Source organism: Rhamphochromis longiceps, linkage group LG2 (genome assembly GCF_057381845.1).
Source record: "Rhamphochromis longiceps isolate RC_006_pf linkage group LG2, R_longiceps_female_GT1.1, whole genome shotgun sequence".
In the NCBI taxonomy this organism is placed as follows: Eukaryota; Metazoa; Chordata; class Actinopteri; order Cichliformes; family Cichlidae; genus Rhamphochromis; species Rhamphochromis longiceps.
Window position 1 is genome coordinate 40,316,409 of NC_140558.1, and position 25,592 is coordinate 40,342,000.

At 38.7% G+C, this 25,592-nt stretch overlaps 1 protein-coding gene across 8 annotated transcripts in view; it reads right to left on the reverse strand.

The window, feature by feature from the left end:
* diaph2 (diaphanous-related formin 2) overlaps positions 1–25,592 on the reverse strand; it is a 378,860-nt gene that overhangs the window by 137,013 nt on the left and 216,255 nt on the right. For all 8 annotated transcript variants that reach the window (XM_085428909.1, XM_085428893.1, XM_085428885.1 and 5 more), the window contains 2 exons: positions 9,799–9,900; positions 7,176–7,415 (listed from right to left, as the gene is read on the reverse strand). In XM_085428909.1, the coding sequence (XP_085285035.1) occupies positions 7,176–7,415; positions 9,799–9,900 (342 nt within the window). The remainder of the gene's footprint in view (positions 1–7,175; positions 7,416–9,798; positions 9,901–25,592) is intronic.

Genomic DNA, 25,592 nt, shown 5'->3' on the forward strand with positions numbered 1-25,592 from the left:
TTGTCATATTGCCAAACTGTTATTACTGCGCAGAGAAGAGAAACTTCCAAGATTAGTAATATGTAATATGAGACAATTAAAATATAATAATAATAATAATAACAACAAAAAATGATCCTTATCTGGGGTAATCACAGACCTATAAAATTGCATTGTATTGTTTTTCTTTATTGTATCAGTTTCAACAAGACTGAGGGACACATTCTGTTTATTCTATTTCAGATATCAGACATTATCATCACTAAAAAGTAACATGATCTGGTCAACGCTGACTGTAGCTGGTAATAGATGTCATTTCTAAAAATAATAATAATAATAATTTAGAAGGTTTCCTTAGGAGTTTGGTCAAACGCAGCCAGGAGGTAAACCATGCTGAAATGTGAATGTGTGCCTCACTGTTTATATTTGTGATTATAACACGTCTCTAACACAGTGATAACATGAAAATCCCTTCTGGTGGTAACACTTGTGACTCTGTAACATTACAACTGGTGAACACATAAATGTCTATCAGCGTGTTCTGTTTGCTTTGTAGGCACTGCGGTTTCTCAGCCGTCTACGCCTGTGAATTTGACTTTTTGTTCATTCGATGTAACAGAGTCAGTAATGGGAACAAAGAGTACATCTTCAGCTATTCTTTATTATTCTGTTTATTCAATTATCCACCCACACGCATCTAGATCAACAGTATGTGACTCAATAAAACAGCAGTCTACGTTTATATTTTTGACGGCAGATTATATATGAGTCACAAGTCACCGCCTCAATATCTCTGCAACAGGTTGTTCTGTCATTCTATCGTTCACTTATCGATCTAAAGTATTTGGACACTTTAACTGTTTTATCACACATCTCCTTGTTTTGCTTTTCCCACAGGGTAGAGGTTGTCACCGAGACAGGAGACTGCCTGTCATCTGAAGAGCATGCAAAGCATCTCTCATTATCCGCCACGTTATATTCACAACTTCATATTTATTATACACAAATAACACTCATATGCATCTTTTCAAAATAAGAGTATTGAGTGTTTTACTGAGCCCATAATTTTCTAGCAGTAGTAAACGTGTAGAGGATATAAATGTTGTCTTTAAAAATATTTTAGGGTTTAAATTATTTAACAGAAGACAAACAGCGTGCAGATCATTTTAATTTTTCTCAAATGGGTTTGTTCTTTCTTGTCTGGCATCTAAATATTCCTTCCTGTGCACACAGTTGCTTTCTTTGCAGCGCTACTACAGACTTTTGTGGTATCAATTTTGTTTCTGTGTTTTTACTGCCATTAACTGGCCAGCATGTTTGGTTTTGGCCATGGCCTTCATCTTTCTCTTTTACTTATATCTGACCCTCTCGTATGTGGAGCACTTTGGTATACCACTGGTTTTTAAATGTGCTCTATAAATAAAGTTTGTCTGTAAGGTGTTAAATTGATAGTTCTGTATATTTTTAGATGTATGCATCTAAAAATATGTGCAGCTCCTGATGCACTTCAACCATTCCAACTGTAAAAAGAGCAACTATGCCTTGGATTTATGTTTTGAGCCCACTCAAAGCACTTTCTACTATAAGTCTCATTCATTCACACACACACAAATATATTCATGCAACGTTTTATCCATGGCTAAGTACCTTTTTCAACATTCACACGATGATAGATGCATGAGTGGCAGCATATCGGTATCTTGCATATGGATACTTTGATGACCAATGTTAACCCACCAACCTTTTAGCTGTTAGACAACCCTCTCTGCCACCTCAGCTACAACGTACACCCTATATTTATCTTGAACAAATCTAGGACACATTGGGATGATGCGCACATTTGTTATTAAGAATAAGGGAATTATCAGGAAAGAGAGATCTCCATATTATACATACAGGAGCTGCTTAGCCTTGGAAACCCATGGCACGAGTCTCCTGGTGCACAGTTTTCATGCTGATGTTAACGCCAGAGGACGTTTGAACTCCGCAGTTATTGAGGAGCAGTGCGCTGACTACTTTAACGCACTATGCGCCTCAGCCCTCTTGTGCACTTCATGGCTGAGTGCTTGTGGTCCCTAAATGCTTCCACTTTGCAATAACACCACTCACACGTCATTATGGAATGATAGGAGGGAAGAAATTTCATAAATGGTCATGCTATTACAGTGCCACACTCAAATTCAGTGAACCTTTCAGAAGGACCCCTTTCTTCACAAACATTTATAAGGGCAGAGCACAGCTACGTGCTCGAGTTCACACACCTGTCACAACGGGGCTGATGAATCTGGAAGCACGATTAGCATTGTAAGGTGAATTTTCTCTGACATAATAAGACTGAATCCCAAAACAAGCAAAACCCTAGATAGCCCAACGTAGCTGCTTTACTGAAATGAAAAAGAAATCCAAATAAATTGTACTACTTCAATGATAATTGTAGAGTTAAATGAAAAAAAAAAAAAAAAAAAAGAAAGACAAAACAAAGCACTACAGCGCCATGTTAAGTACTTGGTAATGGTTTGCTATTAAAAAACAAACAAACAAAGAAAACCCTCCAAGATGAGTCATGTATGGTTGCAAGTATACTGTATTTTAAAGAGAGAACGCTACAAGACAGAAGGAGTCGTTGGTAGTAGTAACACATCCGGCTGAGGGCCTCTATAAGGGCAGAAGGACTTTGTATAAAGCCCAAGGTGCTGATGTTACTTTCACATTTTTTTACATCAGGATTTTGAGTCAATGCAGCTTTGAGGTATCGTGAGAACTGTGTCAGGGGCTGTGCGGTGCCTGGGCACATGTCAAAGTTCAGAGCCATTTTAATCTCAGTCCATGCCTTGCACTGGATATTTGAAAGTCAGTACTAAAAGTGACTTTTACTGTCAGAGCTCCAAGCTGAGGAGCGTCTCCTAGGATATCTTAACTGTTATCTTAGATGCGTTTTTTTAAACTACCCAAATAAAATATTTCGTACAATACAGTAACTACTGTGTAAATACATGTCACTACTTTAGACAAATCTTTTCATTTGAAACAGATTGAAAAAAGCTTCATTACTGTGTTGTTGAAAGCAAATTCTGAACAGTTCTGTCGTTCAGTCTTTCATAACAAAACCTGATTTGAGGTAACACGATTTGAAATCCTTCACAAGTGCATACACATGAGAACTAAGAGTAGCAGGACATATCTCGTGCAAACAAGTTCCCACTTAAATATGTAGATCGGAAATAACTAAATGAAAACAACAGAAAAACTGATAACAGAAAAAGTGGCAGTGGGAATATAGAACCCTCACATTAACAGAGGACTGTCGGCCCTTGATTGCTCAATTTAACTGCTGCAGATGGAGCAGCTCAAAAGACAAATATATTGCATGATTACTCATACAACCAAATATTACACTGGATCATAAGAAACAGAGAAAAAAAGCAAAAGCGGCATTTGAACATAAAAGTACACGCAGCTGCTGAGAAAAAAAAGCTCTGCAAATGCACACTACACTAAAATGTAAGGTTTCCTCAACTCCAATATAAATGCTTGTGCTTTGGTGTTTAAAGACACTAGTAATTCTATAAAAAAACAGTAATTCCTGTAGAAATACTGTATTTTTTTACAAGGTCAGAACTGTCGGGTAGATGACTCCATTCTACCAAGTCGAGCGCCTGCTAGACATCCTGTTACCTCTAGCTTAAGTCAAACATGATCATTACCAGGTGTTCTTTATTTGAAAGAACAAATATTCTTTAACTCATGCAGTATTTATACACGTATGACACACATTTAAAGATGCAAACATTCTCTTTTATAGTCTGAATGACCATGCTTTGTCGAATTTTGCTTTTAAAGTATTTAGTGTAATACAGGTATTCTTTGAGCAATACAGTTACTAAACTTCTTGCAACCCTTTAGCAGAATTTCAGCTTGCTTAACATATGTGACCAGGATATCAGTGAGTACTCCACAGGATAGGAGATTGAACCAGGGGAGTCAAGAGGTGGAAGGTGAAGGTGGGTCAGCCTCTTGCTGCTTATTCCCATCATCAACCTCCTCCATGATGAGCCCATTAGGTACCCTGGACCTGCCACCTAGGAGGCCATTTACTTGATTGACTAAAGTGAGAAAGCAGACTTTTTTTCCTTGTCCATCAATAATGGCCAGTCAGCCCCCTGAGGGGTTACCAGGCTCTACACTGATATTCCACACTGATTTAGTCAGCTTGCAGGAATACCAAAAGTACAGTACACTGCATCCACCATAGAAAAGCTCTCGCTGTACAAGAAATATGGAGGATTGCTAACTTCAGATACATGCAGAATGGGGTGGCTTTATAACTCATGCATAGTTGTCTAATATTAAAAAAATCATATGAAGTGAGAGATCATCAGAATACATCAGCTCTATTTTTGTTTTTCTATTTTTTTTAACCTCCTAAGACCTGAACTCTTCCACAGCAGCATTTTTAATTTCTCTTTGATATTTGGTCATATTGGAGCCCGATGAATGTAAAAACAAAGAATTACCAGATTTTTTTTTTTTACCTTATTTTTGTTTTTAAGAAAAATAAGGGCCAAATATGAGGATATTCGTTTAAAATTTTGATAGAACAGTAGCAGTATAATGTCCTCGTAAGTGGATATCAGGCCCTTGTAGAGCAAAATTCAGTATTTTGGTCTAAATAACCCAAAATGTGATGTCCACATATGTGGACGCAGGTCCCAGGAGGTTAAAGCTGAAACACAGCTAGCAAACAGTAGTTTGACCAAAAAATGAAACTAAACAGAACAAAATGCCCAAAACATATATTTGAAATATTATTTGATTGTTTTTCACCAGTGCAAGATTGCTAACCACAGGCGGTATTAAGGGGAGGTTTGTCCATTCTCTAAACATCCCCCAGTAACTATTTTATTAGTTTATTATCAGATAAACCTACATTAAAGCAAGAAAAACAAAGAGAATGTTTGGTTGGAGTCTTTGTTCCTTCTTTTATGCATTTATGTGTGTAATATATGTCAGCGTGTTTCTTTTGTTCCGTACTTTTGGTTTTTGCGTAAGTACAGAATCATTAGTGGTTCGATATTTTAGTAGATTACCAATTTTTTTGGTAAACAAAAGGTTGCTGATTCACTTCTAGCCAGAGAGACAAATCCCCTTTGCGGCTGTGTCAGGAAGGGCATCCGGCAAAAAAAAATCTGTCAAATCAAACACACAGAACTACCCGCTGTGGTGACCCATTGTGACAAGGGAGCAGCTGAAAAGAGTTTCCCCTTCTTCTACTATGTAAGAGTTTGAGTTGGGAATATGAAAACTCCTTAAAAAGGTGACTTTAGTTGCATAACAAACAAAAACAGATCAGGACATTTTAGAAACGACAAAGAAAAGCAAATTAGAAGCTATTAGAGTGCATTCACAGAGGTGCAGAAAGTCTGTATATAGGTGTCTGTATTTAACTAAATTTATATATTATTATAGATATTGCGATATTGTTCCATTTTAGCCTAAAATATTGGGTGATTACCGTAATTGTCGGGCTATAAGCCGCTACTTTTTGCACAAGCTTTGAACCCTGCAGCTTTTAGTCAGGTGCGGCTTTTCTATGGATTGTCCGTGATTTTCGTCATATCGTAAGACGATTTGTTTTGTTTGTTCCGCTGTTGTACGGCACTACGTTGCCTGGCGAAAGATCGGGGTTCAAGAGTGGTATGTTGGTCACGTGTCCGTCCGCCAGGCAACGTAGTGCCGTACGAAGTAACGGGAAAAACAAACTTCAAAGTAGCGCTACGCGTTCAGCGGGAGGCCTGGATGATGAGCGGCGATAAACTTGCGAAAAGCAAGTTATGCTCAACTCCACCGGTGGATTCTGACAGCGTGGAAAAGTGTGAAAACATCCACGATCACCAACGGATTTCGAAGGGCTGGACTGCTGCATGATGGAGAGGAGGACACCGCCACGGCCCTTCTGAGGGTGTTCGACTCTGACACTGACAACGAGGATTTCTTTGGTTTTGAAAGTGACAACGAAGGAAAGGAGCTGAGAGTGGATGACGAAGCCATCATGAGCCTGTTTGTATCCGACACTGGAGGAGAGGACTTTGGTGGTTTTAGTGCGCAGGAAGATGAGAAAGATGGTGAATGACTGACTTTTCTTCTTGTTAAAGCTGTGTCACTGCACCTGAGCCTAAAAGGTAGTCTGAATCTATTTTTCTGGTGTGCTGAAGGTTACTGTTATGTACTACATTTGTTACTCATTTATGAAGCACAGTACATGTTTCGTACTTGTAATTACCGCTACTTGTACATATACCTAAAAAGTTATGCAAATATGTACCCATAACTTGTTTTTCAAAATATTAATAAAAGGGGTGTGTCTCCAAACAGCCATCTCTTTCCTGATTCGCTTTGTGCATATTCTCTTACATATGATAAGTCAACATTGAAACACCTGCGGCTTTTAGTCAGGTGCAGCTAATGTATTTTCCCCTGATTTTAGCTTGTGCGGCTAATATTCAGGTGCGCTTTGTAGTCCGGGAAATACGGTACTTATGTCAATCAATCATGTACAATAACAAATGTACTTCAACTCATGGTATCATGACTAACCCTAGCTGTTTCGGCTGTGGGGCTGATGGCTTTGTTGTGCTTTTGTAAGTGTGTGTGCATGGCTGCCAGTCTTCTCTTTCACACCTTTGGATGCTGTGATTTTACCTGGCAGTGAACACAGATGTAGCCTTTGCTGGCAGCTTCATACCTCCCAGTGTTTGTGTTATTTTGTCTATTGAAACATTTTTCCTCCTCCAAGGTGAAAGCTGAGGTGGAGGGAAAATGTTGCTGTTTGTTTGTCTGTCAGCAAGTATGCAAAAAACTACCTGGCCGCTACTAACTTGGAGGAGAAGTGCAGCATAAACATCGGGGGTACTGACTTTTTGTACAAATTGGGATCACTTAAAACGTAAAATCAGATCAATACATTTTGAATCATCTTTAATGTTAAAATATGACGAAACTGTGAAAAAATGCTGATTTAATGATTCTGAATTAATTAGTTAACTCCCTTATGTTCTTATAAATCTGCCATCCTTTAGCTGAAAATCACGTGATACAGTTACAGTTACTAAATTTCACCTTTCATTTTCATTTCTGTTCTCATTTTAGACATTTAACCAACATGTTTTGTTTTTTTAAATGTGTGCTGTTTACGTTACCTTGCAAAGGAAGCTGACGTTGAAACCGAAGGTTTGGGCGTTTCTTGAGCCGGCATTCATGTAATTGCCAACCAGCAAAACCAACTCCAGGAGTTTGCTCAAACCTTCACTCTTCTTCACCTCCTCACAAGCAAATGTCACATTCATGATGTCGGGCCGGATGTTATTCACCTGCTCCTCAAATGTCAGCTTGAACAGAATGCCGTTGAGACGTGGCCGTAGGAGTTTTACCGAACTCATCTGAGGTGACAACATAAAGAAAGAATGTAAGTGGCATTTATGTGTAAAAAAAGAGAAAAAAAATCAAACAAGCACTTTCTTTGTACACCTACTTTTGTAAAATCATCCTGGGTTTGTCATAGTGGAAGCAAATAAATACTCATTGCCACAGATCTTCAAATATAAATACCCATATTGTGTGTTAGGAAAATATTCTTAATTCCATTATTATGCAATAATGAAACTTTTTTGTTTTCATTTCAGCTAATTAACAAATGAGCAGATTTTTGACAGGCACACAATTTTCATGTGAAAAATCATGCGTCACGACACACAACCCAATGAGCTCATTATCTGGGTGAGTTACCCTCAATAAATGTATATGTATTAAGTAAGTAGCAAAACTTTGCTGATTGGAAGCAATTTGTGGCTTACTTGACAAGCAAACTGCACTTGCATGCCAGAGCACTCGTTAGACAAATAACCTACAACTATATATATATGTGTGTGTGTGTGTGTGTGTGTGTGTGTGTGTGTGTGTGTGTGTGTGTGTGTGTGTGTGCAGATCATCAGCATCAAAGCAAAAAGGCTTTCTGAATCTAATCATTACAGATTTCAGTGAAGTAGCACTATCCACAATCTAAGAGATATTTGACAAAACATTGTGGGTTCATACTGTACACTACATTTTCATAAAATGAACAAGCAAAAAAAAGAAAAGAAGTACAGAAATCCTATAAAGCTATAGCACCTCGCTATCACCATCGTGTTCAAGCTCAAGTGTAATACTGCTGCAATAAACTGCAAATCTACCATAAACAAGTTCCACGTTCACACAGAAATCTATTAAACAGATTTTGTCTTAAATAATATGAAACACAATATGTTCCAATGCAGTAGAAATACTAATCAGGTGAAAAACAAACAAGAAACACATACGATATATAGCAATACATACCCATAATCCCCTCTACCTTAATTCCTTGCAGGCACAGCTATACACACTCAGTCACTTACTCTCCATCACAAACACATTCCTTCTCTCTCTCTTACTTGAAATGATTTGTCTACAATAAGTACAAATTACACACTGAAAGCAAGCGTATTGGTGACAGCTTTGGTAGAGAAAAGCCTGAACATAGCTTATTTCCCAGGGGAACTGAATATCTCTACAATGAGGCGCTACTTCATCAGCGGGGCAGCGTACGATCACAACATTGGTGAGATCATGAGGGAAACTTGCCACCCTCTGCTTCATTACATCTTCCAAAAGACACAGACAAGTAAAGAGATAAATAGTGTAATGTAACATATAGCTGTGAGCCCGAGGTCTAACATTTAGCTCTAGCATTTCTTTTGTAGACCTGTATAATGTACCTCTGTGTCTTGTTGTAAAGTTACCTTTAAAGAACACTTTCTTTTACAGTTGCCTAAAGTGCTGGGTTTTCACTTGGTAAGTGGATGGCGAGAGCAGTTAATTAAAAAGTCATTATAGCTGTAACTAAGTGGAAAGGTCAGAGTAGCTTGATGATGTACTTTCCATCTCCTAGAATAGATTTACAGTAAAACAATTTAACCTGACTTTGTCGGTCATCCTCAGTAGCATCTGTTTCAATTAGAGGACAAGTCCAAAGCTGATTTTGTGTATATTTATCTGTATTTATTTGTTTGTTTGTTTCAGTCTGTTCAAAGGTGATTCGTGGTTACGAAAGTCTCTGAAAGGTCTGTGGCAATTTGTGAATTACAAAAAAGAACAATAAAATAGGACAAAGCTCTTCATATGTCTTACGTATCTTTATATGTGTATGCGTACTCCGATCAAACAATTATAGTTCTTCTGAGTGCTAGACATGAAGATTACTTTGTGAAGTTGTGATACGAAAAGGCTCACTATAACTTTATTTATCTTACCACTGCAAAAGACAGAAATTTGGCTGTTCATGGTAAATTGATTAGAGGATTGGGAAAGATCACCAAGCCAACTGATGTCAACTGCGTACCTTTCAAAGGACTTTATTACAGACAGCATTGGTAGCCTCAGGGTATGATTTTATCATGAGACAACATTGACAGCTGATGTCAAAATATGGCATTCAGTAAGTTCTTGATGCAGAATTCTAATCAAAAATGATTGAACTGTTCTTTGCTCAAGTCAAAAGGACGCTTTCAACTACAGCCTCTGTCATTTGGAAGTTTTGCTTTTTTCTAAAAATCCTTGTCATAAGCTACCAGTGTCCAAACCAAGCAGCTCCCCAAAAAAGTGAGTGTGTAATGAAGTAAAAATTCAATTTTTAAACAGTGTGTGCTTGCAAATATTTGACTATAACATACAGGGAATGTGATTGTGTAGACTGTTTTCTTGTTGGAATCCGGGAGGCAGCGGGCACCAGAAAATTATACTCACCACAATGCCAAACTGCTCTGACTCCACAAGCTCCTCATATTCACCCTTTAGTTCTGCTAGCGCATTCAGCTCTTTCTGCTCTGGCAGGTTCTTTATCAGGTTCTAGAAATGGAAGAACACACACACACACACACACACACACACACACACGCACACACACACACACACACGCGCACGCACACACACACACACACACACACACACACACACACACACCACAACAACAGAGCTACTGTTAATGCAAATGTAATTTTCTCTCCACATCAACATGAAAATCATTGCACAGACACGGAGGACAGTTTAGCTTACACAAAAAGATGAGAAAAAAGTCCACAACAGCTCTTTGCTTGGACTCACACTATTGTGTTCCTATTTAGTTTACTAGGTTAGTAAATAGTTTGAAAAACTGCACATGTTGCCTCATGGACACATGCCTTTCCTAACAAGTCAACCTGCAGATGAGATCCAGGTCTACGTGAAGACTATACAGTAAGTAGGTAAAATTTTAGTAAAATGTATTTCTACTTGATACTCTACTTGTACTTTCTACTCTACTTCACTACTTGATACCACTAGAGTGCTTTGTATTTTCCTCAACACCAACCAACAACCAAAAACACAGTACTATGAATAATCAACATCAATTTGGAAATGCAAGAGAAAAAGAACTATGAGCATCATAACAACGAAATAGTTTATATGTCGTAATAACTTAAGCAGAATATTTCTTAATGAAAGCAAGTAACCACAGCAGGGGTTGATAAAACTGAACTGGTATTAAGAGCAGAAAACAGGGTCTAAAATGTGTTTCTTCATTCAACTATAATACAAGATTTGGACAAATCCGAAACACTGACAGAAGAAACTTGATCAATAGAAAGTCCAAACATACAAGTGGCCAGGACTGTGAAAACGTTTTTGGCTTTTTTCTAATACACTCATGATTTTATTCTTTGAGATTTGTTTTTTTATTGTTCATTGTTATTTTTTCTTGAATATTACACTACTACCTCGTTTTTTTCTTCCTACAATGACCCCGATTGCTGTTGTAGCTATCAGCACAAAGACATAATACTACGCTTGGTATCAACAACATTTATTCATATTAAGCAGCATACAAGCCTCAAAGTAACACATGAACTTTGGTTATTTGTCATGGTCCTGGGTCTGTGACCCAGCGTTCTGAGTTAGTGGATTTTCTAGATTTTTTTATTATGAATTCTACGCTTGGTTAATTTCATTATTGTTTCTTGTAGCCATTCCCTTGGCATATTTAGTCTTCTTCTGTTATACATTGTGTAAGAGCAAGTCCTTCCTTACTTCTGCACCTGTAGCTGTTCCATAGGTGGGGATGACTGGTGTTCAGCCATATGTTTTTCCAGAATGAGAATGGTAGCTTATCCAGAGCCTGCTGTGTGCCCTGTGCAGGCCCAGCCAGAGCTCTCTGCACTGTCTGCCTTGTCCTACCCAGAGGTGCCCACGCCGTGTGGACCTCATTCATCTGTGGCACAGCATGTTTTGTCCCAGCCAGAGGTCTGTGCTCCGCCACTTGGTCCTGTTCTGCCCAAGCCCAAGGTTCTCCATCGCGTCTGTTGACAACCTCAAACCAAGCTGCCTGAGGAGTCCCGTCGCCTCTGGCAGTTCCCAGTGAAGTGCCGCTTGTCCCGTGGCCGGTGACCAGAACTGCTATTTGTTTGTTTTTGGACTCACCTGCTGCTTAGGTTTAGACTTGGTCCAGGCTCTGTGACCCAGTTAGTGGATTGTCTAGTTTTGTTTAGTATACATAAATGAATACACACTTTTTTTAACAGATTTATTGGAACAGATTTTACTCAGTGCACAGTGGTTTGCTGATGGACTCATACAACAATGACAAGATAAGGTCACGCAGTTACTGCTCACTGTGAGAATGGTGGCCCTTAGCCAATTACTAAACCTGATAACGAATAAAAGATATCCAAATTTCTGCAGTATTGCCAACATATCCTTGCTACTGTCTATAAAATACATGCAGCGGGTTGTCCATCAATCTACAATTGTCTTATAAATTTCTTCGCAAAAGAAAAAACAATCCTGCTGGTAGTGAAGTTAAAGATAAAGATGGAGATGAGGAAGATAATGGGAGGGGCTGCGTTTTCTGTAAATGTTAATTGTTTGTGTGAAGGTCAGCCAAGTTAATAAAATTGACCACAGCGACTTTTCCACCTCCTTTTTTCAGAGGAAAAGAGAGGAAGATGTGCCCTTTTCCAGTTCCTCACAAAGCTTCCTTCCTCATTAGCTCCCCAAATTTATTCAGCAGGAGCAGACTGGCGCAGGATCACGTGGCCAGATGGAAGCCTAGACAGGGAAAACAGAGAGCAGACACAGCTACTGGGCCACAGGCCTGGCTGACCATGCTATAGACCTCAGCAGTCATCACAGACAACACAGCCAGAGTCTACTTCCCACTAATGATGACATCTCTGTCCTTCCCTCAGGGAATTCAGCAATATAAAAAGTGAGCTATAATGCAAGCCATGCAGTCCTGTTTGGGATGAAGCCATTAAATCAAATGTTTCTTGCTTTTGCCAAAGCCCCAATTAAGGTCTGCAGCAAGCAATGGTGCTTTTATAATGAAGGCTTTTGATCATGTCAACAGGAACATAAATATTTTTTTAGGATATGAAAAAAAACAACAAAAAAACAGAGCAACAACAACAAAATCTTGGTGCAATTGTAATTTTAAGGATCATGCTGAAGTTAATAATGACTGGGAAAACTTCGGATCATGCTAAAGTGTTCCGAGGAGTTCTATCCAAATATGTTTAGTAATGCAGCCGTTTAGACCGCTTAGGTACAGCTGGAATGCTATTACTATCCAAAATTCATGTGTGACATCCATTTATGATCCATGTTTCACTGAACCGAATGGGCTTTTTCTGTATGCAATAAAATTCCAAAAATCTAAAAACTATCTACACTCTCCTGGTAGATAAACTCAGAACAAAATAAGCTGTGAATAAAGTTCTTCTCGTGAACTCTAAAAGATAATATTAGCAGTCGGATTAGTAACAGTGCTGTCTGACATTGTAGAGTTGGCTCTGAATAAAACAACGGTAATATAGAGGAAAACTGTTCATTTGTTGCAATAGCTACAGCTAATACTGTGACAAATCATTTAGATTATTCTCTGGCAAATAATTAGGGATATGTCTTCACACTCATAATGTAAGTCTTTCACAATGTCTTTCCATTTCCATGAGTCTGGTCTGGCACAGAAGAGACATGAAGGAAAAGTATCCTTGGCAGTCCTTGTTGATAAATGTATTCCAGTCCATTTATAATAATGTTTGTACCTTTCAAAACTGATGCGGCACTTTTACACAGCATGTAAATCCAAGACCAGGCATTACATATATAAACTTTAACAGAAAATGTCTGTTAAATTTGCCATTTGCAAAGTAGAAACTGCAGTTACATTATGAGCACCTTGCGAAAAAAGTGAAATTAATCTAAAACATTCAAAATATGGAAGTTGAATGCAACTAAATGAAAAACAAAGCAAGAAGACAAGGTAGTGGAAAATCTAATCCACCTTGTGCTTGTCATTTCATTTGTCTGTCATCTTGTTAATTATCAGAAACCCCATAGAGTACAATTGACACAAAGGCAGCACCATATGTGTAGCAATGTGGGAGTCTGGGTGATGACGCTGGGCCAGACTCCTCACCACAGGCCACCAGACACACACAGCAGTCTAAGAGAGATTACTGCAAGTATGCTAGCAAAACTACACATTCATTTACCGCCTTGGGCGAAGATGAAGGCGCTACGTATCAGCACATGTGCCAAGACACGGCGAAACATGAAGCAACAACAGCATGTTGTTCATGCTAAATCCTCAAAAAAGAAAGCAGGTGTAGGTGAAATGTGTGTAGCAACTGTATACGCATTTGTCGTAAGATGTTTTATGCGAAACGTAGTGAAGAAACTATTGATATGAGTAGAAAACTGGCAATGTCATTGTCTACACGTTATATTAAAAAGACAACATGGCCACCTGTCAGTTTGAAAACTGTTTGGATTTGCATAGCTGAGGATTTTAGTTTTTCATGTCTTGCTTAAAAAAACTAAAACATAAAACAACGATGAAAGTGGGAACTTAAGGACACAGTGCAAATCCACACAGCAGTTATGTGTCAGTCACAAGAAGGGAATGTCCGAAAGCATACCCTGCTGCTTAATTGTCTATTTTACTTTATTGCTCCATAAATACTATAAATGTTTAAAAAAGGAAAGAAAATAAAATAAAGCATCACATACTTCCGCACAACCTGACTCATTTAATTTATTTTGCTAACGAAATGCAGGGTTATTTTAAGCAGTATTCTATTAGAAAGAATACAGTTTAAGAAGGATGCAACACATAACTGCAACACTCAGTGGCTAATGCATCTAAAAACAGATCGCAGCAACATGGCATACAAGTTGTATGCCAGAAGTGAACACGACTCGATCCACACCCCCAGGATCTACAGCAACAACAATGGAATGTCATTCAGACTAAAGAAGTGTAGTTAGATGTGAAGGGAACGGATGGGAGAGGGAACATAGTCCTACTGAGGGGAGTGTACTACCAAAAGAGTACGGCAAGTCCTGAGGATCCAACTGAATAGGAATAACAAGATCTGGACAATCAACACCTACGTGCGCCAGATATGAGATAAGTTGGCTTAATAAGCTGGCCAAAGGAGGAGGTGGAAGCCACTGACATAAAGACAAAAAAGCCTGCCTGGATGTCCCGAAGTCAAACCTCTCGAGTGGTTGAGAATGACTGAGCTAGGATCAGGTGGGCCTTTCAGTTACATGTGGATAAACTGGTGATGGCTAGCCAACCTGAGTAGTGGTGGACAAGTGGAAGAAGAAGGCCGTAGTAATAGATGTAACGATACCACATCAGGAAGAAGGAAACAAATACTGAGACTTAGAGTGGAGCTATAGAAGGTGTGGGAATGTGAAGGTAATTGGAGCACTTGGGGCAGTGAACCCCAACCTGGAAAAGTGGCTCCAGCACATCCCGTGAAGGACATCTCTGCTCTCTTGTTCTCTGTCCAGAAAAGCACATTCCTAGGAACATTCCTAGATACTGACCAGGACCCTTATGCTCCCAGGCATCTGGTAGAGGAGCCGAGCTTGATAAAGGGGATAAAGACTGTCCGCAGGGCCGGAGGGGATTTAGTTTTTTTTTTTTTGTTTTTCTTTTACATATATATATATATAGATATATAGATATATATATATATGTAGATATATGTAGGAATAATTTCACTATTAGTACTCAGACTGTCAAGGTGGGGATTGGAAGCAGCTGAGAGGGTAAAGAAGAGTGTAAAAGTAATGAGATACAGGTTTCAGTTCACTAAACATTTGCAGAGGATGACAGTGTCTGTAGGGCTTTTACTTCAACACTTTGATCTCTGCTGCTGTCAATTCACAGTTTCATAGCATTCAGCACTCACACGCCAAGGTAGAACAACTTAATGGGCAGTACTGGGTATGCAATAACTATAAACTTTAACAAACAGTTTAAATGCTTGCATGCGGTTAAAAAAAGGATTGGTGATGTAGTGCTTAAGAAAAACACTGACATTCAGGCTACAGTGACAGTGCTTACTGTATCTGCTAAATACATATATGTATATATGGTGTATATCATCATCAAATTTCATTGACTTGGACTTGTAAGTACAATAATACTACAACTTATACCAGAGCTCTGAGCAGCATATTCCCAAAAGTAAAGTCAAAATGACAAAGAAGCCCAAGAACCCTTGAGATACAATCAGCGATATTAGAGATACGCCAATCGATGGAACTTTTCTCAGAGCAATAAACTCTTTATTAAGTTGGGTTAAATAAAGGAGAAACGAGATGTCTAAAATATGATCTGAGTAAATTGTGCCCCTTTTTAAAGAGCATATGGAAGGTTTATAACAAAGACAGAAGACAAGCCATGCCTGCCATGTGTTTGACAGATGTGATTTTCTCCTTTTAATTGATTTTCTCCTCAGTTTTTGAAGACAGAGAAACATTTGCTATTATTCCCACACTTGTGATGAGAACAACATGGGACTGCCACTTATCTGCCGTGACACCTCAGCGGGCTTTTTACCTGGCTCATGGCAAATCAGTGAAGACTTTGGGTTGAATCAATAACAAAATAATCAACAGATGCAAAGACTTCTCAGCTTTCTGCAAACCTTACTTCTTAAACCAGCCCCTGACAGTCTAAAAAGAAAGACTTGGGCAATTTCAAAAGTTTCTTTTTTTTTGTTTTTTTTCTCAAACTAAGCTTAATAGTCAAAAGAAAGAAAAAAGCAACTTTGCACAATGCTCTGTGGGCGTAGACGGCATCAATCTCAAACAAAAGGTTACTATTACTGTAAACTGAATACATGGAACAAAGGCTATCAAGTTGTGTTTTTGTTTATGCAAACGGGGGCACTTTTGACTGAAAAACAATCAACGAAATAAAGTACACTGCAACACAAATTTGGCTTGGAAATATTCAGCACTACAAAAAAATTAGGTTTACAAATCTCAAATAAACTATTGTTATATTTCAAATCATATCGAATGCATTTACAATTACTTTTGTGCTTTTTAAAAATATCTTAGAAAACATTCCACAATTAAATCTGACACTACAGGAGCGACGTACAGGTTAAAAATAAGAACAAGCAGCAGAAAGAAATGGCAAATCATGTCTCGGAGGTAAACATGTTAAACAAAGAACATCAGTCTTACAGCTGCATAGTTTAGACAATCTACATCCTGCCAAACGACATAAACACGTCAAATCTCACTGTGAGCAAAGCGACAGTGACAGACTGACAGGCAACGAACTGAGTGTGGCAGATTCTAAAATCGCATTAAACTAAATGGGAAATGCAGTCTAAGAGAAAAAGACAAACACACAGAGAGAAGAAAACAGGTTGGGAGAGATGTGGGGAGGGATTAATTTCAGGGTTGGGGCTGGAAAAGCTGACAGACTTAGTGTGACATTAAATTTGCCTTTTAGGATAAAATATGAGGATTTTTTGTTAAACATGCATACCTGAGCACTTGTATTTATGATGGAAGGTGTGAAGTGCGATTAAGAGTGAGGGTAAGAAAGCAAGTACAAGTTTACACACACAAAAAGAAAAATTAAAACAGAGAGGTGGCAAAAGAGACAGAAACAAGCAACACACACACACAAAGCAGTGAAAGCAAGAGATTAAAGTGCATCCGTTCTCACTTGAATAGGTGCGAGCCGTTAGGACTTACAAATGAAACTTTTTCATAAATAACTGACAATAAACTTTGCTTTAAAACATGTATTCAACTATTATCACTCCTCTATGATGTTCATATTGTTTTAAGAATACCAGGGGAAACTATATTCAAATCATTTGCTAAGAAACAAACTTGCCAAGGTGGAGATAACAGGGTGAACTTTACTCAGCTGCACTGAAATTGTCACTCATTTGTATCCATTTTTCTTTTGCCATGTCTCATATAGTCTTACTAATACAGAGCATATATGAGGCGACTGTCAATCACGTAAGAACAGAGCATGCATGCAAAACAGTAATAGAAATTAATTTGTTTATGGAGTCTGCCTTCTGAGAGGGTTTCTTTGAATGATGTGCCATCTGTCACAGTAACAAAGACACCGAATTGGAAAGTGAAAACAGAAAACAATTTTTTACTTGGTTAAGGAAATACAGCACCCAGTATGCCAGAGAAGGAGCTGAATGGACCGCACATAATCAAAATTTAACTGCTGTGATGCATTGTGAATGGACTTCCTACTGCGTGTGTAGGTGTGTGTGTCTGTGCCTGTGTGTTTTTTCCTTTAATCAATATTCAACCTTAGGACAGAGTACCTGGCCAGGACCCTGTGGTTACAGATCAGCAGCTTGGTGATGATCAGTGAAAAGTACATGCAGTACCTTGGGTGCTGGCCATCACTTCTAAAACACATTTTGATATAGCACCAAATCAAGCCTGATTTCTCTTTTTCCTTGCCTTTACTTTGTTTATTCAATACCTCCTCTCCTTTCCTGTCTTATTTTTCCAGCCCTCCCAAGTCTGCATAATGTATTTCACATTTCATTGTTAAATTGGCATTTGATGCAGAGTAGAGTTATGTGCTGTGTGCCAAAATAAACCACAATTAAGCCCATGGGGGCTCGTTTCTCCTGCTTAAGCTCTAATCCAACAGGCCCATACTTATCACCATGCCCCACATGTGCACTTTTACACCATGAAAATGATGCCCAACAATGTGCCAGTCTGCTACAATCACCTGTTACAGCAGCGAACAAAGACTGGCATGGGCACTGCAAGACCCAGCAGCCAATGAGCAACTGCATAGGGCCATGCATATGGATGAGCATGGTGGTGATCTGGGTGATTGACAAGAGAGATAAACAATAATAACAAGCAAGGCTAGTTCCGAAGACTCCTGTGAGACCTGGTGGAAAGGTTGTTGCCATGGCGAAGTGAAGGGATGTAGTGAAAAGCCAAAAGCTGACAACACTTGTGTTTACTGGGAGACCAACTAGTCAGTGTGTATTAGGACTGTATATGATGCAGTAAGTTGATACGCCTTTAAAATTTCCATTGCCAGTGAAGAACCTTTATTATTATCATTAGCTTTACATATAAATTGAGCTTCAAAGTAAATATTACATTTATGTGAAAGGTATATCGTATTTGTGAAGCATCAATTATCCATTTGTGTTCACATAGCTGATTGAACTGAAGTAATCATCATTTTTATGCAGCATTTATTAGCCACGTTAGCGACCGATTATTCAGCCTGCCACTTTAAATTGTCTTCACTGTAGAGCTGGGCGATATATCGAGTTTTTAAAACATATCGATATATTTTTATACGAGATATAAGATGTGACAATATCCTTTATATCGATATAGTCTATGTTACGTTATAATTATAGTTGTGGAGCCGCAAGTTTGCCTCTCTTTCGTCCACTTTTGTCTCTACGCAACGTTACTCCGCCTCGCCTTCACTGAAGACAACTCCCCCTTCTCCCCCATCGCTTCACGTGCAGGCAGCGACAAGACGGACACGGCAAATCTCCGTTAACGAGTTACTGCGCATCGCCCCATGCGTGGGGCTGGACGGCGTCAACGTGTTAACGAGCTAACCATGCTAACGAGCTAACCGCGCTAACGAGCTAACAGCGCTAACCCTAAAATCCTTTCATTCTCTCAAAAGTTGACAGCGCGCCTTATGTATGAATTCTGGTTGTGCTTGATGGCCGCGAACCGATTTTATGTGGTACACGGCGCTCAGCAATCTGTCAAAAATGTTTGAGTACGACTTTGGTAAGCTACGGAGCTGCACCGCTTGATAGATTGTCGGCGCATTACGGCTACCGAGGAGCTTCGCGGAGTGATACGTACTGTGCATCAACGTAATATTACCGTATTGTGTGTGTATAAGGACCATAAATGGCACCTGTAAGAGACGTGGTTATGAAGCGGATTTCAAACTCCAGGCTGTCAGTCACACAGTAAAACTTGGGAACAGAGCAGCTGTGAAATCTGTCTGTCTTTGTTATTACGCTCAGCGTCTTTTAGTTTACATTTTGACTGCACAATTGTGAGCTCTTTGTTTAGCACAAAAACAACATTGTTTTCTTTTATTTATGGAGCATTATTATTTAATAAATGCTCATAATTTAATTTTGAGTAATTTTTCATGTACATCTGTGCTGTATGTTAATAAAAGTGCCTGTGTGACATCTGGGACACAGCTTTGACTAAGAACTCTCTTTTTGTTCTTACTTTATGGCTTAAAAAAATATCGAGATATACATCTTATATCGCCATCCAGCTAAAAAATATCGAGATATGAATTTTGGGTCATATCGCCCAGCCCTACTTCACTGATAATGTGAACTGATATTGATGAAATGACAGCCACATAATCATCACTCTTTGAGAATCAGAAAAATATTAAGAGCCCTAAATTATTTAAATTTCTACGTATACATGTTACACATCAGCGCATTTCTTTCCCCAGAGAAGTAAGGCATAGAAGATCCCAAAAAAAAGAAAAAAGTCATCAAAGGAAACATGAAGTCAGGATATCTGCTGATTCCTGTTGATATTGCAGCATTGTATCATTTTCATTTTTTCTGCACTAAATCAGGAGTTGAGTGCAATGTATGTAACAATTTTCTGCTTATATAAAAAGCATAAAAAGGAATAAAGAAATGTCCCACTATTTACCTAAAAGCGCTGGTATGTCAACCAATGAGTAATAAAAGTGATATGCATACACTGACTCAATTAGGATATGCTAAGTTTAAATGCAAGCTAATGGCCACTATTATGCAATTCTTTGATATTTTTACTAGTGCATTTGCACACAACATAGGGCAATACTAATTACAAATGAATAGCAGCGGTGCAGTGTTAGTCATTAGCCTTTCCTTTTGAAAAGAAGATGGGGTAATATAAAATACATTGGCAGACATTAAACATTAAGGAGCCACTCTGATATTCTGCAAAACAAGCCCCTAGGGCCATATCATCCGCTGACGAGAGTTAGCTTACCACACGCACCAAAAACTGGGCGTACTAAAACATTTAGTGATGACTCCCTCATTTCAAAAAGCTAGATCACGTGGTGTGTTCTTAGTAGAGACCGAGAAAAGAGCTGCTCTCCAGAAGCCTAAAGTTTAATTCTCAATGCAGATGGGGTAAAATAGAGAGAGAGAAATAATTATCTGAATTTTAAGACTTTTATTTATAATTTGGTGAATCCAAGATTGATGCTGCAGCATGATTAAGCCCCTACATATGCCCTCTTTTAACTTCATTTAGCGAGTTGGATTGGCTAAAGAAAGAGAAGAAACTGAAATACCCAGGATGCAAAGTGGAGGCAAGTTCTCAAAAATAACTGCAGCAATCGACCTGATATCTATTAAAAGACAAAGGATGATGATGCAAAATACTGCATATATTGCATATTGCATTTATGAATTCCCAGACTAAAATTGCCTAATTTAAATATAGTCTTTATGATTACATGTTTGCTCTCACCTACTGAGGTCAATGTAGTGATGCGCTTTAATATGAAATGGTTAAATTAGAAATGGAGCATAATTGGACATCACAAGGGGTGTGATCTCCAACTATGTATACAGCATGAAGAACCACGGGCTGTTTTTGCTTGATGGAAGGAGAAAAGCTGATTAGACCTAAAAAAGCTTATATTTGCCCGGGGGAGCATTAGAAGAGGGTATACATGCATTGTAGACAGCTTAAGAATTTATAAACTGTAATCGCAAAGAACTATTTCCCAAGATGTGCCAATTAAGCAATGAGGGAATGCAAGGTAGTCCAGCAGAAACATTGTACAAGAATAATAAGGAAAAAAGTGGCAAGACAAAAGAACGAGCTGAGAGAGTGCTTGGAGAGTATCCTTGCTAAGCATTAATCTAAATTCCTAAAAACCAACACCTCTTAATCCGTCCTACTGTAAGTAAAAAATAATTTAAATAAGCCGTTGGACACAGTTTCTCTTTGAGAATGCAAACCCTGTTTAATACAATAATGGCAACATTGTCAGCAACTTTAACTTCTTTTGCAATTCTCCAGTGACAACTACTCTAACAGAGAAAGGTTATGAGCTAATAACTCCCTGCATGTGTACCAGTTGATTGCACTATAAACTATTCAAGTTTACAAGTGCTTATTAATAATCTGGGCATTGTTTGGCCTCCTTGTGTTCCTTTGGCATGAACCGTAAGGGCATGGGACCAAATACCATCATTATGCCAGTTAAGCCTTCCCCCCTCTGGGGCAAAGAGGCTGTTGGGTACTTTTGGACAGATAAAAACACCAAAGGCAACAGTTTAAATCAGTAACAGTAGGCTCATGGGCACATATCCACAAAAATGATTGAAATAATGCAAGTGTGGAAGATGTGTTCTTAGCCAGAGTGCTGCTTAGGTCTCGTAGTCTTGCAGTGCCAAAACTAAATGCAAACACAATAGAACCTGGCCCTGAAGCCCACATGTGCCTGACTCTTTCACACACAAAAAAGGTCTACAGGACCCTTCCCTTGCTGCTTCTCCTGCCACCAATAAAAGCAATGAATAGCTTTGTCAGGATGTCAGCTCTTTTAAAAGCAGACCTTTGCAATGCTTTCTGAGACTCAACCTGCTTTCACTGAGCCAACTGGTATTGTTGTTTGTTCATTCTCTCTTTTTAAGTCCACCCTCAAAACTCATCTGTTTAAAATTGCCTATTCTTAAATTTCTGTATGTTTTAACTTTTATCTTCTATTTTTACCATTGTGTATATTTCCAGTTTTTATCTGTTGTACAGTGTCCTTGGGTGCTTTGAAAGGCGCTATTTAAATAAAATGTATTATTATTATTATTATTATTGTCCACACTGTTATAATCTATATGGTAGTGTGGTGACTCTGTCTTTTAAAATTTGATGAAGCTAACCTGATTTACAAAATGACCACCAGCACTATGTCTATTGTAGTCAAACAAAGAGCACAGACAAAGAAAGAGGGCATGACAGAATGCAAATGTGTGTGTGTGTGTGTGTGTGTGTGTGTGTGTGTGTGTGTGTGTGTGTGTGTGTGTGTGTTTGAGGACTGTGCACACATTTATTGGTTAGATGATGCATAATGCAGTTTTACAGGGACTAGAAAACAGAGGGGATAACTGACACCGTCTATCCATTTGCATGTGCCGTACTTATGTTTGCATGCTGGGTGCATGGAGATGAAAATAAGGGTGCAAGCATTCGTGTGGGGCATGGATGAATGGGGAGATCCAGGACTGTCTGCTAACATTCAGGGATGTGTATATCATCTCCGAGGCGTTGATGGGCCCTAATGCAGAATAAGGAGAGCCAATCAACTCCTATCTATCCGCTCTGCCAGGGTGACACATTGTAGGGGTACTTCAAGGCCACATTCTGCTGACAAATCATTACATTAGACATGTCGACTGAGAAGGAAGGTAATAAGATTGAGTTACAGGGTTTTAGATGGATTATGAACACCTCTTGCTTCCCTGATTCTTTCCATTTTCACCATTCTTTAAACTTATCTGGTTGATTCCAATTGTTGAACAGACATTTGAACTTGGTTATTTTCGTTTCATAACGAAAACTGCACAGCCAGTTAAAAAGGAGGAATTATTCATGTCTCCTCTTCTTCACCACAAATACAGGCACTCTTTGTCTAATTGCCAAATGAATTTTTCAACGTGGCAATTTTTGAATGAAAAAAAAAAACCACTAAAAATTTCCATTGCACATTTTGATTGTAGTTCAGTAACAGTAAATGACTGGTGTAAAACCAATAGCATGTACACTTTTGCTAAGAAGAGCAAGAAGCAGAAGGTGAAGATGAAGAATACGATGAAGAAAGTTTACTAATAATGTTTTTATTGTTGTTCTTGTTGTTGTTACTCATTTACTTTTGAAAGCGTCCTTGCTTTATTTTATGTGTGTGCATCTGTCCAAAAGATAAATGGTGATTGGCGTGTGGCTGAAAGTGGGTGGTGAGGAATGATTAATCAGCATAATGAATGTGGATAAGCACTGTGCAGATGGAGCCCACACTCAGGACTGTGTCACCCAGCAGGGAGTCTTTTTGCTTCCCTTCAGCGCCTCTGCACAGTTTCAACTATAGCTATAATTGTATTTGTTGGGCATGTGTTGCTTGCTGCCTCGTTTAATTTGCGAGCTCATTTCTGCACGCTTTTGCTTTATAATCACCTCATTCATATTTCAGTAGGATGGTTATCTAAGTATACAATTAGCAACATTTTCATGTAAATAAAAATTTACGCATTTGTTTTGCTTCCCTCTCTTGCCAAACATTATTGCAATGTACCATTTGCAGCAAATCGTGCTTTCAGTCAAACACAGTTTAATAAGTCCTCGAGCTTCACATTTTAACCACTACATGACATGCGCTTTGAGCTGTCTGTGGGTTCAAACTGATTTTTAATACCTCAACCTTAATATTTAAAATGAACTTCATTCTCATAAAATGAGAATGCATCAGTGTTATATCCATGCATTAAACAATTGCATTGGATTTAGTTAAAAGCTTATATTCCACAATAATAGAATATGTATGCATTGTCACCCACTCAAATTCTATTTATACACCATATATAAAGGCTAGTAAACCTCTAATGTAAGAGAATCATAATTTAATTAATTCAAAGCAAATTCAAAAGAGACATTATATAACATTAGCATAACAGCAGGTGAATTAACAGAAGAAAGAATTGTTAATAACTGGGATGCTATCCAAACTGTTCCGCCTGAACTTTCTACTTCAGACCATGCAGACCATTATTTAACCAGCAGTGACATACATGCCAGATGTGTGCCCCTTCTGTACCAATAAGTTAACCCGGTTGGTCACCCTGGCTCCCCCTAGATTTCATGACATTAGCTTGGTTTTCAGATGCTCTTACTGAGTCATACGCTCATTCTCCTAAGCCCCGTTGAGCCTTTTTGTTAGAAACCCCACTGTCCTGCTTCACATTGAATAAAGAGTAAAATGGAGAAAGTAAATGGGGACAATAAAAAACCTCTTTCTAGCTGTTTGAATGCTGAAAAAGCTACATATGACTAACCCTGAGACATTTCTCATTGGTGTATTTTTGCTACATTCAGCCACGATTTGTTCATCACATCATATGTGGTGCTGTGTGTACTGGCAATGTGTTAGTACTTTAACATACTTCTGCCCCAAAGAGGAGGGATGTGTGTCCTCTCATACACACCCTATGGCTGTACTTTCACCTAGTCAGTTTAAGGGTTGATTTTGCAGGATTTACATTAGTTGATGTACAAATCGTGCAAGTTTTGGTGGTAAAGGATATATACTGGTATATACAATATACCAACCAGAAGCAACATTAAGACCACTTTCAAGTGAATTGAATAACATTAATCACATTGTTACTTTGCACAGCTATACTGGGGAAGTTTTTTCCTGGGAATTATGTGGGCGTTATGTTGGCACATGTGCTCCCTTACTAAACATTGGTGCAAACCAAGTAATCACCCACCTCCACACCACAGCTGCATTCTGAGACCACACTAGAACTTTAACACAAAAGCAGTGTGATCCAGCTCATTGGCCAGGAATGACTTGAGGAACACATGACACTGATCTGACTGAGCATCTACAGGATGTGTCAGAGCAAACGCAATCCAAAGAAGCCCACCTCACAACCACAGGACCCAATAGATCAACTGTCCCAATGCCAGACACCACAGGACACCCTTCGAGCTAGTGGGAACTTTTCCCCCTTTCTCTGGACCTAAGCTTGAAATCAGCAGCCACTTCAACAATGTCCACTCCTGGTTGTCAAGTAAAGAAAAGGGGGGGGGAAAGACTTCTGTACACACTCATGCACAGAAAGCAGTGTATCACTGCCAAGATTATACTGAAATCAAATGTTCTATTTGCTACTCACCCCTAGGGTACACACCTCCTACTGCAGAAATAAAACAGTAATAAAAGCCAACATGCTGCTTTACTCACAAGGACAGTGCAAGAAATGTTAGTGCAGATTGAGGCTCAGGCTGCACAGTGATGCATCTTCACCTCAAGTGCATCCACCTTGTTTTCAATTAATGGGTTTTTTTTGAGACAGTGAAAAATAAAATAGAAAAAAACAAGTAGCCTTTAGAAAGCTCATTAATCACGGTTTAAAACAAAGACAAGACGAGATGGG